The 17,248-nt window shown below is 40.6% G+C and overlaps 2 protein-coding genes across 3 annotated transcripts in view; one reads left to right on the top strand and one right to left on the bottom strand.

The window, feature by feature from the left end:
* The window catches only part of NVL (nuclear VCP-like), a 29,538-nt gene extending 21,255 nt beyond the window's left edge, over positions 1–8,283 (bottom strand). For both annotated transcript variants that reach the window (NM_001398028.1, NM_001079576.4), the window contains exons 1-11: positions 8,162–8,283; positions 7,708–7,781; positions 6,328–6,380; positions 6,142–6,241; positions 5,261–5,315; positions 4,514–4,780; positions 3,007–3,130; positions 2,641–2,717; positions 2,258–2,392; positions 1,632–1,733; positions 69–186 (exon numbers count right to left, since the gene is read on the bottom strand). In NM_001398028.1, coding sequence (NP_001384957.1) covers positions 69–186; positions 1,632–1,733; positions 2,258–2,392; positions 2,641–2,717; positions 3,007–3,130; positions 4,514–4,780; positions 5,261–5,315; positions 6,142–6,241; positions 6,328–6,380; positions 7,708–7,781; positions 8,162–8,218 — 1,162 coding nt within the window. In that variant the 5' untranslated portion in view covers positions 8,219–8,283. The remainder of the gene's footprint in view (positions 1–68; positions 187–1,631; positions 1,734–2,257; positions 2,393–2,640; positions 2,718–3,006; positions 3,131–4,513; positions 4,781–5,260; positions 5,316–6,141; positions 6,242–6,327; positions 6,381–7,707; positions 7,782–8,161) is intronic.
* Positions 8,284–8,302: 19 nt separating this feature from the next.
* Positions 8,303–14,778, top strand: CNIH4 (cornichon family AMPA receptor auxiliary protein 4). Its single transcript, XM_419390.8, has 5 exons — positions 8,303–8,412; positions 9,165–9,233; positions 10,273–10,385; positions 13,899–14,039; positions 14,577–14,778. The coding sequence occupies exons 1-5, from the start codon at positions 8,344–8,346 to the stop codon at positions 14,602–14,604; spliced, it is 420 nt and encodes a 139-aa protein (XP_419390.1). The 5' UTR covers positions 8,303–8,343; the 3' UTR covers positions 14,605–14,778.
* The last annotated feature ends 2,470 nt before the right edge of the window (positions 14,779–17,248 follow it).

The following is a 17,248-nucleotide window of genomic DNA, read 5'->3' as shown; positions in this document are numbered from 1 at the left end:
AGAAAAGAAGATAACGAGACTGATAATTAGAAGGATCTTAGTTTAGTACAGAAGTTTCTGAAACTGACCATCCAAACAGGTAAGGAGCTGGGCAACAATTCTCCTCTCCATGTCCTTTGAAGCAACTTCTCTTTTTGGGGTGATTGCATCAATCTCATCAATGAAAAGGACGCATGGTGCATTGAGCTAGGAACAGGAATTATTAATCATTACAAAATTACACAGGTGTATTCTAACATTTCAAGTGCTTTGCCTTCATAAAAAGCCAACACTAACATAAAACAATAACAGAATAGCATTTCACTGACATAAGATGATATCATCAAAAGAACATTTATGGAAAACACTTGAATCATCATCTAAAAAAAGTCTGAACTCCCAGTCAGAAAAGTAGCGTTTGAAACCCCAAGCATTCGGAGTTCTCAGGCACCAACTGCGCCATCTAGCTGTCATTCACCTTTTCTTCCTTTTGACAACGGACCAAAAAAACCCCAAAGCTACAAAGATTCCACAGTACATGCACAACACACGGTGGAACGGTCCTTTCCCTACACAAAAATTAAGTACAAAAACCAAGTGGAACATCCACTTAGATGAATACGATAGGAAAAGCAATGGATTTTATTTTTTAAACCTATTTTCTACAATGAGTTTTATCTATTATTATAGCAACCTTTTATGAACTATTATATATACAAAATGTATTTAATTTTAAATACTGTGATCACTTATTTAATTTTGTTCTAAACAACACCTTAATAAGGCTTTCTGAAAATCAAGATGTAGTGGAAACCTGAAACATCATAATCTAGCAGCTTCAAAATTAAGCACTTTGCCCTATTTAGCAGTGTTTTATATATACTCTGAACATTTACATGCAGTCATGGGGAAAGCCAGAATAAAGGAGTAGTCAGAAAACAAGAATATTCTCAGAGGTCAGAAACAGAAAACTGTCCTCGTGAAACAAAACATTATCCATATTAACAAACAAAAAAATCTGCTCTCATTCGAACCAAAATTATTTCATCCTGGTTCTTTGTTTTGGTTTCAGACATTATTTTCTCTCACAATGTTTGAAAGTTGCATCTTTATCACAAGAGTGTTTTACCATTACAAGTCTGAATGTCTGATATGTAGCAGCTCAGTTCTCTTGTGTGCTTAATATTAAGGCAGAGCAAGACTTCAAATGTAACTTTACTTCTGCTCTTTGATATTTGTCCCAAGCTTCTTCCTTCATGCCTAAAGGCCCAAAGCCTTAACTCACATTCAAAGCCAGACAAAAACAACAATAAAAACTTTTAACAAAAATGTACAGTAAACAGCTTGTATAGCTTTTTTAATTTTTAGAAATCCAAGTAGCTCCAAATAGGTAAATAATTTACATTGCTCCCATTACATTGATACTATGAACTATCTTTTGTCAGGACTTCAGAATAGCAACCTTTGTGGTCTGTGACTGCATGACAGTACAATGGAATTCTGGTCACAGAAATGGAGACACTGTAGCTTGTGTGCAGCAGTATGAAGATTGTCACTAATAATTCACTCAAATTCAAACCACAGCAACAAAGCTTGAATCTTTACAAAGAAAAGGGCAAACAACTCAATGTTATTTCCAATGGGTGTCTTACCACGGCCTGATCAAATAATTCTCTCAGTTTCTGCTCAGATTCTCCCGACACTCCGGACACCATCTCTGTTGCTGCCACTTTCAGCATTGGGAGCTCAAGTTCCTGAAAGAGACAAGGAACACTGTACAGTATTGCCAGAGGGAAGGAATGTTGGCTGTCATAAAGGATAAGTATTTTCCAGTGCAACATCTTTTACACCTGAAGATTTTGTATTCAAGAATAAATCTGAAAGTACCTTTTAAAAAGATAATTAATAACCTCAGTTTAAAAACAGTTTTAAGACATTTTGCTGTATGAATAGAACTGATACAAAAGTGAAGTTTGCTATGGTAATTTTAACTAAAAGTGCCTTCCATGTATAGCCTTCCCATTACCTGTGCCTATACTGCAATCCTCAGCACAATTAATTCAAACACAAAACTCTGTTACATCCCCTCTTCATAGGAGGTTCCATAAAGTGCAGGTGCAGATGCAATTTAAACTAAGTGAAAATGAATGTAGTTTGGGCTAAGAGAGCAAGCAGAGGAAAGAGATAACAAAGAGGAAAAGACCTACTCTATGACAAAAGAGGATTCTTTCTTCTATGTAAGCAAGAAAGGAAAAAGCTAAACTTAGAGCTATCTTACTCCAGCAATTGCCTGTGCAAGTAGTGTCTTTCCACATCCTGGTGGTCCGTGCAGAAGAAAACCACGAGGTGGAACCACACCTAAGTGGAGATAGACTTCAGGATGACGAACATGGATCAGCATCTTGCATATTTCCTATTAAGAACAAGAGAGATCTCTATTTAAATTAAAAAAAAAAAATAGTATCATAAATTGCTAATATTATACACAGACCAAAACAAAAAGAGCTTTGGTTTATTAATACAATATTACTGACTGCTTTCAGAAAAATTGATCAAAGGAAAAAAAGATAAACAACTATTCTTAGCGCCACACAGATGAATTGTGATAGATTTCTTACTTGTCATTTGTCATATGATGTTTTAATCGACACTTAAACTAACCTTCAAAGTTTCATCGTTGCCTCCTACATCCTCAAACTTCACTGATGGGTGGTAAAGCTCTGGTCCCTTACTCTTAACTGGTCAGGAGAAAAAATAAAGTCATGCAAATTTAGACAAAGCACAATCAAAGTTAAAAATAGTTAAAATCAAAGTTACTACTACTAAGTACATGGAGCAGTATTATTTTTGGTAGCACATACAGGCCTGGAATATGTTTTAGTGCAATATAAAGGCTAAGCCTATTAACAACACACTCGAGATCATTTCTTTGTACCTCAGAAAAGTAACAGCTCTCTAGTAATGGATTCCATGGTCACCTACCACCACCTCTCTTTTTACAGCAGCATGCCAAAAATAGCTTCTCACCTTTCCCTTTAAGTAAGATGGACTCAATTTCTTCATCTACATCTGGAAATTCTTTTTTCCTTTTTGCTCTTTTACCCTTTGTCTTCTTCTTTTCACTTTCCAAGACAGAAAATTCTGTTGATTTCTAGTGTATAAAAACAGAATAATATAGCCAGTCAGTGAATTCCTGCAAATACTTCAAAGAACAAAACATCAGGGTCTATGACGGTTAACATATACATTATTTACATTTAGATTTTGCCTTCTGTCTTTTTTTTCCCTATTATTTTAGGAGCTAATTATATCAGTCGCATTTTTGTTAAGAGTGCATACTCATAAGCAAATTACAAGAACCAAAAAACCCTCACAATCTAATCAAAATGAGACACAGGTTGCTTGCCTACCATCAAGCAATCCACTTTATGAATGAATAAAATTGTATCAATGCATTTACTCTACCAGAAACAATTTTTGCCACCAGAAAGACATCAGCACCTTAAGAAAATACTCTACAGTGCTGATACAAGTGGGCTGCATGGAAGAAAAGGACTAATACAGAAGAGAAGAAAAAAAGATGTCCAGTGACATTTATTTTAAAATACAGCACCGCAGACATTTTTACAGTTTGAATATCTCACCTTTACTGCATTCTCTGTATAAAAGGATGCAATATTAGTAGGCTAAAGGAATAATTTGTCAACTCTGCCTATTCAATAAGCACTTTGTGCATTGAAAAGGTAGCCGTAAATGCAGTTATTCCTTCATTAAAATAAAATACGAAATAAAATTAAATGTTGTTTCCCATAAATAAATAGAGCTTCCAATAGCTAAACAAAGGGTTTTTTGGGGGGAAAAAAACAAACAAACAAACAAAAAAACCACATGGAGAAAAACCACAAAGCAAGCAGTAGGTTTGGATAGGAGGTACCATCTATTTTTAACTGCGTTATACATCAGTACATTTCCAAGCCTTTCAATTTCCCCAATCCTCATCCATTCAAGAAACTTCTCCAGGCTCACTGAAACTAACCACTCCACGTGCTATGGCTACAGCAAGGAATATGCTTGGTGACTAGTAACACTGGTTGCTGGCAAATGAAATAAATAACAATTAAGTTCCACTTACCTTTCCCTCAGTAGTGGCACTGATTTGGGTCTCCCTACTACTTAGGACTACATCTTCCCCCAAAATTATACAAGAAAGTCTTCTTAACTTTTGGACTGAAATTTGCCAGAAGGCTCAAAAATCACTTCTGACATGACAGAACAATGGCCTAAGCCTCATCTTCTTTAGAAACCAAGCTAAAAATCTGTACTCTACCAGGCTCAAGCCAATCTTCCCTTCTATTTAAGATTTCTGCTGCATTTAATAAAGCATGTAGATTTGTAATAAAAGTAATTTTAAAAATCCACAAAGACAGACAGTCCTTTTGGTCATAGTACGTGTCTTCAGAAGCCTGTTAAATGAGATAGGAATTTATAGCCATACTTGCTACCCAAATCATACTGGGTTTGTAAAATACAATACCTCAGAAATCAGTTTCTTCTCATCTCCTTCTCCATCCTCAGAAAGGTCAATGAAAAAGTCTTTCCCACTTGGAGTCTTATCAATGAACCAGCCACCTTTGGAGATGCGTGTTTCAACCTGAGATGCTGGTGAAAGGGTGTTTGTTTGAGGTGCTGTTTGCACAGGAGTGGAGGTTTCCATTGGTTCATTTTTTGGAGTGGCTGGAACAGAATCGGGATTTCCTTTCTTGTATAAGGTCATCAGGGAACTGTTCATATGATTTGTAGACTGCAAATTCATGTATTTTAAAAGAAAATAAATGGGTTATAATTTCGGTTACGTATATTAAGAGGCAAATGAAAAGTATTCCATAAACATCATTCAGTATTAACCTCACTGGAAAAAGTAATCGTATACCTTTCATCCCACTCCATTCCAAGTCAAACAACTGCAGACAAAACTACATCTGTTGGCTGAACAGGCAACAGCCTTTATGATTTACCCCAAAACAACCCATTAGGTAGCTGACAGTTATCGTTTCAGTAACAGTCAGATGTGTCAATTCCTTCAATCACTTAAATCATTTGATGGCCAACTCATCTGGGCCTCCGGCATGCTTTCTTCAAGAGTAATTCCCCACCACAGCTTCTTTCTTAATCACCAGAAATTAGCCACTTTTTAGCTCTACTTTTAATCTTTCACTGCAATTTCATAAAACACAATCACGTGTTACATAAATACAAGCAGTCATAATTTAATATAACTTACTAAATCTTCTGGATAATCATCATCCTCAGAGTCCTCTGTGGAACTTCCTGTAGTCCTTTACATGGTAAGAAGACAAAAACATGATGTATCAGAGAAAAACTGAAAGAGAGACACACGCACGAAACAGAACATGCAATTTTCACAACATTGTTCCCTGCAATTAAGAAACACATGCTAAGAGTGGAAACAAACTGTGTCCTAAATTTACTACTGTGAAGAGTTTAAAAATGCATTCTTTCCATGGCTGCGATGAGTTGGATCAACATAGTATCCTGGCTGATAGCAGTCTCACAAAGATAGGTAGGGATGTGGCACCAATGTGATTCAGCTCACCATGGAACCACACAATCACCAAGGCTAGCATAAGGGAAGCTACTGTAAATCACTGTTGAATTATAGTAGTACTTCTGATTACAATGTCTTAATTGCTCTTAAGATCCTTGATATTTATCACAGGTTAGAAAACACAATCTTCCATGAGACCATGCATAGATTTAGGAGTTAAGAATCTTAATGACAACCTCCCTGCTAGCGGTGATTTACTCAGAATAGCTTCTCCTGCAGCCTTCTCCCCCAGAATTAGATAATATCTATAACACTCGTTAAAGATTAAGAACAAAACAAACCAAAGGAACTTAACCATATAGAAAACTATCAGGAAGCCACAAGGATATCCAGTAATTCAAGGCCATACATTTACCACAGCAGAGAAACTACAATCCACTCCTAAACACATGCTTGGAAGACAAGCCTACAGGAAATTAAGGACTGGCCTATAACCTTCAAACAACCAAAACTTAAGAATACGGAGACAGAAAGCTTTAAAGAGCTAAATATTAAGGGCAGTGCTACAGTTATCAAGTGGTAAAAATCCTTCTTACTCGTTTCTCTTGTGTTCATGCCTTGCTCTTTTTGCCAAATGTTCAGCTTCTAGAGCTGTTAAATCTTCTTTTTTTTTTTCATTGCTGATTATTCCAAACACTGAAGAAAAAGTTTAAACGTGTTAACAGAACAGCCAAAGTATAACCAAAAAACTGACGCTGTGGACACAATACTGACAGATCTACCTTTTGCAACTTGTATTCTAAAAGCATTTCGTTTTCTTCGTCCATATTCAGTACTGAAAAAAAAACAAAACAACAACAACATATCACGCATTGTAAGCTGACAGCCAAACTTTTACACAACTTCTTATTAATAACCACCCTGAACTCACAATCATTTTTTCTTAAGCCCAGAATAGGACAATCACTGGGATGAAAAGAACACTGGATTAAGTTGGTCTCTAAAGGGATGCTTAGTAAAAATTACTTAAGCCCTCTTTAGCTGTAGAGAGACAGAATGTACAGATGAGCACAGTGGGTTCTATTTCACAACAACACTACTGATTCTCTTATTTTAATTCAGACAAGAACATGTGGAGACAGGACGACACCCTGGAAAGGACAGTCCAGTGAGGAACAATTGGGATATGTAATAACATGTCAACGAAAGAAAACCTGACCAAATGAGCATCTCCCTAACGGCAAACAAGTATCATTAACATTTTTCTTTCACTTCAGAAGAGACCATTTTGATCAGTTTTATATAATAGCTGACACAAGAAAAACAAAATGCCAAGACCCATAAAAATCCAACACAAGGGTTTCATAGAATCACAGTATCCTTAGAGTTAGAAGGGACCTTTAAAGGCCATCTAGTCCAACTCCCCTGCAATGAACAGGGACATTTATAGCAGATCAGGTGTTCAGAGCCCCATCCTGCCTGGCCTTGAAAGTCTCCAGGAACAGGCATCCACCACCTCTCTGGCCAGCCTGTTCAGTGCCTTACCACCCTCAGTGTAAAAGACTTTTTCCTTACAGCCAGCCTAAATCCACCCTCTTTAACTTTGAAGCCATTTCCCCTTGCTCTATCACCCTTCCTCGAACAAGACACTAAAAAATAGATTGTGCAAAAATCATAAATGAACATCCTTCTCTACCTCCCTTTACTCCCACATCCATCCAAAACCTGCTGGAACACAACCTTTCTCCCCACAACGAAAACAGCTGACCAATAATTCAGTAGGGCTGGCTGTCCTGCTGAGCAAGAGTCAGTGTCCTGCAGAATCCTGCAGCCACCTCACCTGCCTGCGTGCAGGTGTTATTTTCTCTTCTATTTCCAGCTGTGTGGTCAGGACCAACATGCTGTAATGCATCTGTGGTTCTTCAATAGCCATTGAATCACAAAGCTAACATAACGATATAACGTAAGTTAGTTGATATATCAGCAGAGGAAAACATGGGGACAGAAACAACCTTTCTGCTTCAACTAACCTCAACAACTGACAAAGAAGGTAACATAACATAGAATTCTGACAGCACACAGATACCAAATGATATGTTTTATGTCCCGAATGTGGAGTAAAATTGGAATTGTGGAATAAAACGACACTGATCCTTGCTCACCTGTAGGTTTTCTGCAGATCAGAGGCCAGGATCCCGATGTCCACATAGTGGCCGCACTTGCTGCTGGCAAGGTACTGAAACGAGACACGTTTGGAGGCGACTCAGACCTGGTCACTCACTTCACCGGAAAAGCTGCATCGAAGCTGCCAGCTTAAGGCTCGGCAGTCACAACGAGGATGAGGCACAGCTCTGAGCCGACCCGCCCGCGAGCGAAGCTTCTACAAACCCAGGCGGGCTGCAGCAAGGGGAGCAGCGCGGTCTGCCCCTCATCGATGAGCCGTGGAGGCAACCGCGACTTTCCTCCTTTTCCTTCGCTCGCTCAGCACCACCCTAAGGCCAGAACGGCGACAGGAAGCCAGAACAGACGGCACAACGAGGAGACGAGGCCTCACACCCCGCGCTCTCCGCCCCCGGCCCGCTCCCCGGCGCTGAGGGAAGAGGCGCGCGCACAGACCTGCTTCACGCGCTGCTTCAGCCGCAGGTCCACGAAGGAGCCCGACCGGCTCCGCATCGCCGCCACACGCGCCCGCCCCGGCCCGGCGGGACTCCTCTTCCCGGCGTGCCGCGCGGTGGGGCGGGGCGGGGCGGGTCCTGCGGGGCCCGGGCGGGGCGTACGGCGGCCGGGAGGTCGGCGGGATGGAGTCGGTGGTCTTCATCTTCTCGCTTATCGACTGCTGCGCGCTCATCTTCCTCTCCGTCTACTTCGTATCCTTCTGCAGTCGGGTCGGAGCCGCGCCGCGCGGGGTTGGGGCCGCGCCCGACGGAGGCCGGGCTCTGTGGCAGTTGCGAGGGGCTGCGGGAGGCGCGGGCCCGGCCTTGCGGCGGGGAGAGGCCCCGGGAGGGGGTCCTGGGGGGGAGGTCCTGAGCTCCTGGGACGCACGCGGGCTCGGTGGCCTTGTGGCGGTGTGCGGTTGGGAAGGGCGCCCGGCGGGGCGAGGTGCGCTCCCCGTTCTGCCGCTCGTGCTCCCAGATCTTAATGCTGAAATTGTCGAGTGTGCCTCCCTGCTCTGCTTTCGGCGTCGAGCTGAACTTTGTTCAATAGCTACCGGTGGAAAAGTGCCATAAAATCATTTAGACTGATAGCGAAGCGCGGCCTAACCCTCTGCCGCGGGGAGGGCTGAGCAGGGCTGATGGAAATGTGCCTGAGGCACATCTGCTGCAGGAGGGCAATCTGCACCGAGGGCACAGCGCTCTGCCCAGCTTCCTGCGTGGGAATCATAGAACATCCCGAGCTCAAAGGGCCTCATAGGGATCGCTGAGTCCAACTGCTGGCCACCACCCAAAATCCCGACCCTGTATCTGAGAGCAGTGTCCAAACGCCCCTTGAGCTCCGGCACTGCGGCTGTGCCCACCGCCCTCTGGGGCAGAGCCCTTTGCTGATATCCAGCTTGAACCTCTCCTTGCAGTGTCTGAGTGTTCTGACTTACGGCACAGTTGTTCCTTATCGCCAACTTCAGATAATTACGCTATCAGATTTGGAATGCGACTACATTAACGCGAGATCTTGCTGTTCAAAACTCAATAAAGTAAATGATTATTCTTTGCGTTTGGTGGGGTTCGACAAAGCAATCTGGCATCTCCACGTCACAAATAACGAAAGCTAATGTATATCTGAAGAGCCTGGATGGGCAATGCTTTTTCAAAGTGTTTATCCTTAATTTCAGTCTGCCTGTCTTTGTCAGGTCCCTGTCTGTCAGTAAGTTAGTGCCCAGAGGCTGTTCTGCTGGCTGTCAGTGCTTGGAGGTGGGCTGCTATTCTGAACTCGTGGCACTTGAACTTTACTTGTCACAGAGCTTTTCAGCTTTCCTCTGTGTGCTGTGCCATCAAGAAGCAATGCCTGCTTGTGGCTGAACTCAGGGATCCTTACAGCAGCTTTCTTTGACACTTGTGTATAGTTCCAAACCTCCTGAGCTATAGAGAGTTTTGATGGGATTTAAAATATATATATATATATACACAATTTTAATCAAATCCACTTGAAACTGTTTTGCTAAATCAGTACGACCTTCTCACATGTCTGTTTGCTCTGATTCAAAGGTATTTTCTAAACATAAGAGAATGCTACAGTATACTTTCGAACCAAAAATGTGTTCTTCCCAGGGGTTGACCCTTTTTACCCTTGTCTGTTTTCATATTGCTCCATGTTCTTATTCATACCACGCCTGAAGGCGTTTACATGTCCTATGTGTGCAGATTTTAGTTACCTGCTTCTTTCATTCCTACATCAGGCATTCTCTGCAGTGATTTCAGATGAGCGCTGCATTCTTTCTTATTTTCTTTAATGTTTGTGTAATATAGCTGTGATTGAATAGCTGCTGTGTTTCATTCTAGAAATCCCTGTGTTAAATATAGAACCTCTGTTTTAGTACCTTAGGGCATGATTATTCATGTGGAATCTGATGGAAGGTATTAATTTCCCCACATTGTGATGAAATCACATGCCTCTGAGTTTTCTCAGTTTGATATGGATAGAATTGAATGATGCAGGTCTTTATTTCAGAAAGGAATTTACGTTCATCCATGTAACTTTATTTTCCATCTTTTTATTTTCATTTTTTTTTACAGTGGGTCGTCCCTGAGGTGATTGGCCATGCTGTTGTCACTGTATTAATGCTTATTTCATTGCACTGGTTCATCTTCCTCCTTAATTTGCCAATAGCAACGTGGAATATATATCGGTAAGTGCAAAGGATTTTGTGTGCTTTTCATTCACTGTTAGTAGTTCACCTTTAAGGCTAGCATGAAGGTAATATGTCTTAATGAAATGTTTAGTTGCATTCTTGAGCTCTTAACAGTCTCCACAGATCTAACTAACAAGGCATATTTGCAATTTGCAATTAATATTGGAAGAAACACGGCAGAGTAAAGCATATGAAGCTTTTGGCCTTTGTTTACATTCTAATTAACAGATTCTAAATCAAGGTTAACAAATCTTGATTTGTGAACCGTTCCTAAGTTTGTAGGAAGTAACAGCATGTTAGCTGGGGTTATGAAGTACGGCTGCAGGCACAGTTGCTACTGTCTTTCATTCTGTACCTATGTGTCTGAGAGTGATACCAGCACAAAAGTAGATAGCCTGGCTGGTGGCTATAAAATCATCCGACTGGTTATCCCCACCACCCACCTTTGTGTATAGTTCAGTTTCTTCCCCTCGTTTGCTTTATCTAATAGAATTTTGGGGTCCACCATTTTGCTTCCTGTGTTTGGAAAGGTTTCCAGATGAGTCTCTGTATGGCAGCTGTTAGTGGTGCAGGTCTTTGCACGCTGAGCTGTCTGCTGCTTTGGAATGGTTTGCTTCCCAGTAGAGTTCTGCATGTGGACACATCGTGGCAGTCAGTTCAAATGTGTTCTATTTCATATCATTTTGCAATGTGTGATATCACGTATGTGCAGAGAACTGAGTCCTAAGGGGTGTTTATGCTGATGAAACTGAATATGGATTTTTGGCAATCAATCCCTGTACTGCAGGCAGTTAACAGACCAAAAGTGTAAGGCTTAAAAAGTTAGTTGTAATTCTTGTTTCCACACACCTGCTGGGATTGACCATTTGCAGGGCCAGTTTGGGTTGTTGGTTAAATAAAACACAGGGTTTTACAGCTCTCATGAAAGAGAAGATCTTTCCCATTATCCTGATTGTTCTGTGGCACTATAACTCTGTAATTATGCCTTTTCTGCAAAAGGCTTCCAGCAAAGATTTCAAATGTTTCTCAGTTGAAGAAACAGGAGGTGCTTCGTGGGTAATTGCTGAGCGTTGCCAAAAGGCCCACACTGGGATAGTTTTGTTTGGCCACCTGTGTGTACAGCTGTATGCTTGTGCAATGCTGTTGCACCAAATGACTGATGTTCCTTTTGGTATCTGCTGCTGAGTGTAGTATTACTATGTTTCTTTTAGGGTAGCTTGTTTCTAGAGACACTGGAGTGTGAATACGTTTTCTTTGAATCTGGGAAAATTTCTTACACTAGTTTCCCCTTTGCTACTTCCTTTCACTTATGCTAATGTATAAAGTAGCCTCTTGTTTTCTCATCCTGATCTGTCAGAAGGAATTCTGCAAGCTAACGATGCAGAGATCGCTATTCCACACTTCAGGCAGAAAGTTTTGAATGCTGTCATTTTGAATTGACAGCTCTCATATTTATCCTTCACAGTACCCTAAAATCCAGGTTTATTTCCTCAAGTATAGATGTGCAATACATTTATTAAATGAGTATGACAACATGAGGAGGGCCATAGAGATGATCGGGGGCTGGAGCACCTCCCCTGTGAAGACAGGCTGAGGGAGCTGGGCTTGTTCAGCTTGGAGCCTATGAACAGGAGGGGATTCAACTCTTTGAAAGGGTAGATAACAGCAGGACAAGGGGAAATTGCTTTAAGTTGAGGGAGGGAAGATTTAGGTTGGATATTAGGGGAAGTTCTTTATTATGAGAGTGGTAAAGTGTGGGCACAGGTGCCCAGAGAGGTTGTGGACGTCCCATCCCTGGAGGTATTCAAGGCCAGGTTGGATGGGGCCCTGGGCAGCCTGTATTAAATGTGGAGGTTGGTGGGGTGCCCCCCCTGCCTGTGGTGGGGGAGTTGGAGATTCATGATTCTTGAGGTCCCTTCCAACCCAGGCCATTCTGTAATTCTGCAATTCTGTGATACTTTGCCTATCCTGACAGATGATGTCAAAATGTTAATTAGGCCTCTACTGTTAATCCTGCCTCCTTTCTGAGGATTGAGAGCTTTCACCCACACTGACAGCCTGGACGATCTGATCCATAGTGAAGGTGCTACAGCTTGGTAAAAACAAGTATGTTTAGTATTAGAAAGGGAATCTGATGATTTGGGGTAAAACTTAAGTTTGCCTCAGTTGTTTAAAGGACAGATGGTACAGTAGTCAGAAAAATAGTGGATTGTAAAATAGTTTGAACACAGCGGGGGTGGGGGTGTCTATGACTAAGCTAGGATCAAGTGGGAACAGATTAAGTCTAAACCTGTTACCAAGAGCTGCAAACTTCCAGCACCAGGTGGGTGTGTTTGAATCCTCTCTTTATGTTACAGTATTTCAAGAAGTAATTTCTGGAGTCAATGTTGCTGCACATGAATTTAGAGAGGCTTAAATTATTCTACTCCAGAATGAGGACACCAATGCAAATAACAGTGTTGACGCTGAAGAAGTCTGTGCTTTGTAGCGTATCTGAGTGCCTCCTATTATTGAAGTGAACGTTGTAATATGTGGGAGAGCATTCTTTGGAGGTTCTTTTGTTGTCATTCTTCAAGCATATAAAGAAAATCTAAAAGCGTGCTGTTCACAGACCTTGCTTTTGCTCCAGGTCTAAGACCAGGAATTAAATTGGAGAGTAGAGAGTTTTTTTCCCCAGGAAGGTAAAACCTTTGTGAGATGTAGGTGAAATGATGGCAGTGCTGTTCTAGATTGGGCTCAGCTGGAGTGAACACTTCACAGTGCTTGCATTTGTTCTCTTGAGAAATGCTTATGACAAATAAACATGCTGTTTCTTGGATTTCAGCAGGACACAAATGTTTATTTTTGCTGCTTTATTCTTCCTTTAGCTTACATTCAACTTTGCTTCACTCAGCTTTTGTTCTTACGTGGATTCACACAGTGGTACTGAAGCTCTCCAGTTCTGCTCAGTATTTCAACCTGTAGGCCACAGGAAAGCTGTGGCTTTGCTGAGATAACGCAGCATAGTTGAACCAAAGACAGAAGTAATACGCAGATCCTTTGTCTTATCTTGTTTTGACCATTGGAATTTCTGATGACCTACATATGTTTTGGGGTTTTTTGGTAACTAAGTCATTTAATTCTTTTTTTTTTTTTTCCCCTAGTCTCTTTCATTTAATACATCTGTCCACCATGGATAGATGTTTTCTTTCTAACACTGAGTAATCACAAACAGCAATGGAAATGCACTGGCATTGGATGTAACTGGAAACTCTTCCACTTGTACATAGGAAGCTGGGCTAATGCTTGAATACTACTTGTCCTCCAATTCTTTGTGGATTGTAATGGCAGAGTTACGTGCAACATCCTGAGACCAAAATAGAATTCAAATGAGCTCCCTTTTGCTTAACTGCAAAACAGCTCTTTGGATGCAAGTCCCTTCTGTGCAAAGTCTTCCTCTCTCATTCCCTGATACTCCCTAGTGCTTTAACAACTCTACTTTTCTGTTCCTGGTGGTTTCTTTTCTTTCAGGTTTATTATGGTGCCAAGTGGAAACATGGGGGTATTTGATCCCACAGAGATCCATAACCGAGGACAACTGAAATCACACATGAAAGAAGCTATGATCAAGCTAGGCTTTCATCTGCTCTGTTTCTTCATGTACCTTTACAGGTTAGTTTCAAAAATTGCTCTCAGAGAACAAAGGAATTGTCTACCGCCTATTTTTATCTCCTCTATTCTGCTCACATAATTGCTGATACTCGCAATTGTCTTACCTTCTTGCATCCTGCTAAGCTTCAGTGATATATTTTGACTGCCATCTGCAAGCGTATCATGCCTTTATTCTTTCTGATCAAACATTGCTTGAAAAGTCAGAGTAGTTCTTAATCCGAAAACAATGATAAATACAACATAAAGATTTACATGATTTTAGCACTTAGAGTAAGCGCTGTTTTTAGAGTTGGGCCAAGTTTATTTTACTAGTTCTGTTTGAGAAAATAAAGTTCATCGGGTTGAGTTAAAACCTGATGAGTTCTGTGATGGGGCTACCTACTATCAGAGAGAAGAACTGCTGTTCTCCTACTGCAGTTCTTCATAAGCAAAGCAAGTATCGTAGCTGCCTTGACTTTCTATTACAGAATTAAGTGCTATTCCTACCTGCATATGAGACCAGTGTATTACTGAAGCACGTTTTCTGTTTTACCACAGTATGATTCTGGCTTTGATAAATGATTGAGAAGTTGAAAAAGAACCATTAGCTGCCAAATTGGGTCATCACTCCAGTGACTGGTTATGGAGCCACAGACATCTACTGAACATACCTAAACCAGTGGCATCATGCAGTATATTTTTCTTCTTTGAACAAGAAATATTTTCCTGTATTTTTAACATAAAATATTTTCAAAAGACATTGGATTTGTGTAGCAGTTTTTGTTCCTTTTTCTTTTTTAATAACTCAAAGTGCTGTAGCTGTTGCTATTGTAAGGTGCAATTCTTGCTTACAAAACTTAAAGGAATAAAAGGGTGAGATGGGAACACAGTCGAACAGCTCAGGTGGACAGTAGTACTAGTTCTAGAACAAATTTAAGTGCAGTTCTGATGTCTGCTGCTTACTGAAAGGTGGCAGGATGTGCCTCTGGCTGTCAAGCTGTCTGAGTAGAGCCTAGGCTGAAGCATCCCTTGGAACATAGATTTCAAAGTGGAGCAGTAGCACATCTTCGTGTTGCTTTCTTTTGTTCCATTACCTTTTAGCTGGAAAAAGAAGTTGTGCTTTTCTCACTTCCCATCCCGCTCCTCCCACCCCCCAACTGTACAAAGTGTTTTGTTTGGAGGGATTAAGGTTGCTTTGTGACACTTGCGTGTAAGAGTGAAGAACTTGTATTGCTACAGATAAATGTAACACCTGTACAACAAGTAACACTTGATTTTCCCCTTCAACTGTTGTTTTGTCATCAAAATACATCATGGCCTTCTGCATCAAGTAAACATTAGAAACAGAACACAAGGCAATCCAAAGGCCACTGCTGCTCTGTAAACCTGCTGTAGCCATTTCCAGGAGGTGAATCAGAAACACATCTAGCTAGAGGAGGTGGTCTGGTAAACCATAACCCAGTTCTCCACACAATTCTGATGTGATTCTGCTACAAAGACACAAAGTTTAAGTTCTTTTTGTGCAGCTCTTTCATCAGTGCTATGTACATAAACCTGAGTCTGTACCCTCACTATCCAACAACTCTTTGGTCTTTTTATATATGCATAAGATGATTTTCTGGAAACATACATGTCAAGTGAAGTATTTTAAATATGTGAGTGTATAATTAAGTCCTAAAATTCATGAGCATTAAGTACTTGTTCTTTGTTGTACGGCTACAGTTAGCAGAGTGTATTGGCCTTAATCTGTGTGCAACAGCTTGGTCAGACAGCAAAAAGACAACACTCAATTTCTCAATCAGCTCAATTTCTGTAGCTAACTTGCATTCAATGTTTGTTCTGGGATAAGTTTGGCCTTCAATTTATGATAGATGGAACTCAAGTTAAACTGTTGCAAATATCAAGAACAACTGAAAAGCATGCTCATTAGAAAATAACTAGGGAAATAGCTACCACAGCTGCACACCAGTTCTGCTTGACACCATGTGAAACCAAGTCCCAGAAAATATTGCCTTGTAAAGCCAAACCTTAGAGAGGACGTGGGTCTGTAAAAAGGAGAGAAGTAGCACTTTCAAAAAGAGAAAAGTTTTTGTAGTAACTTAATTGCCTACCATTTAAGCCATCTTACTTATATGCAAAGACAATTTCATGTATTTAACTTACAGCCTCTTATATTCCTGTGGAAAAAAAACACCTATACTTACATTGGTTTTAATCTGTTAGAAGGTCAGTGTAAGCTGCGATGTATCATTTAAACAGGATACCACTCACTTCAAAAACCTTCTGTTTCCCTCTATCTAGTGAAGTGTTTCTTCTGAGATGGGAGCAGGAAGGGAAGGGTGAGGGGAAAGGTTAATACCTATGAAAGAAAATGGGGTAGCACATGCCTCAATTCATGAGGAATGTAACAGTGCATTCTTCACTACTTCCCCCTCAAAAATGAATTACTAACCACAACAGACCAAGGAGAACAGCTATGGATGTTGTCAAATAGGAAACAAGATACACTGTTTATGAATGCAAACTTTTTTTTTTTTTTTAAATAAATCCTCTGGTTATTCCTCTATAATGACTTTTTGTCTATAATGACTTTTTGTGAAAGCCTCAGTAGCAGAATCCGAAGACCACAACTTATACACACTGTAGCATTTGAAGGCTAATAAGCTCTTTTCCTTACCCACAGTCTATAATATAATTAGCTTTGATACTATGTTAGTACTCAAACTGTTTAGTGAAAATATAGTTCATTTGAGAGGGATTAATCAAAAATAAGGTAGTACATTTCCCCCTAATTCATTGACATGGTTGTGAATGTGATAGATATAGGATGTGATAACATTCTATATATATGTATTATATACACAGGGTTTTTCTTTTAAGAGGAGGCAGCAACTGCCATCTTTCTGTAAGGAGCAGAGAGCTTAAGCATGTGTGACACACAGCAGGTAGCAGAGGACTGAATCAAGAAGCATGGGAAGCATAGGGCAAGGTGTGAAGCACTGAAGTGCCCTACCTTGGAGTTTGGATTTAAGCTAATTATGAAGTGCTCACCTAACAGTAAGTTCTTTACGTGAATTCCCTTAAATAATCTAATCTAACAAGTTAAAAAAAAATTAATCACAATTCATTTTACATCTTACTTATGCCTAGATGTCACATTCTTGGAAATCACATACCTGTTTCTCCACTCTTCTCACCAGTCAGAGGCAGACATAGGATGACAGGTGCAG

Source organism: Gallus gallus, chromosome 3 (assembly GCF_016699485.2).
Source record: "Gallus gallus isolate bGalGal1 chromosome 3, bGalGal1.mat.broiler.GRCg7b, whole genome shotgun sequence".
Lineage (NCBI taxonomy): Eukaryota > Metazoa > Chordata > Aves > Galliformes > Phasianidae > Gallus > Gallus gallus.
Note: the sequence above shows the minus strand (reverse complement) of the source record. Positions and strands in the feature narration are given on the sequence as shown.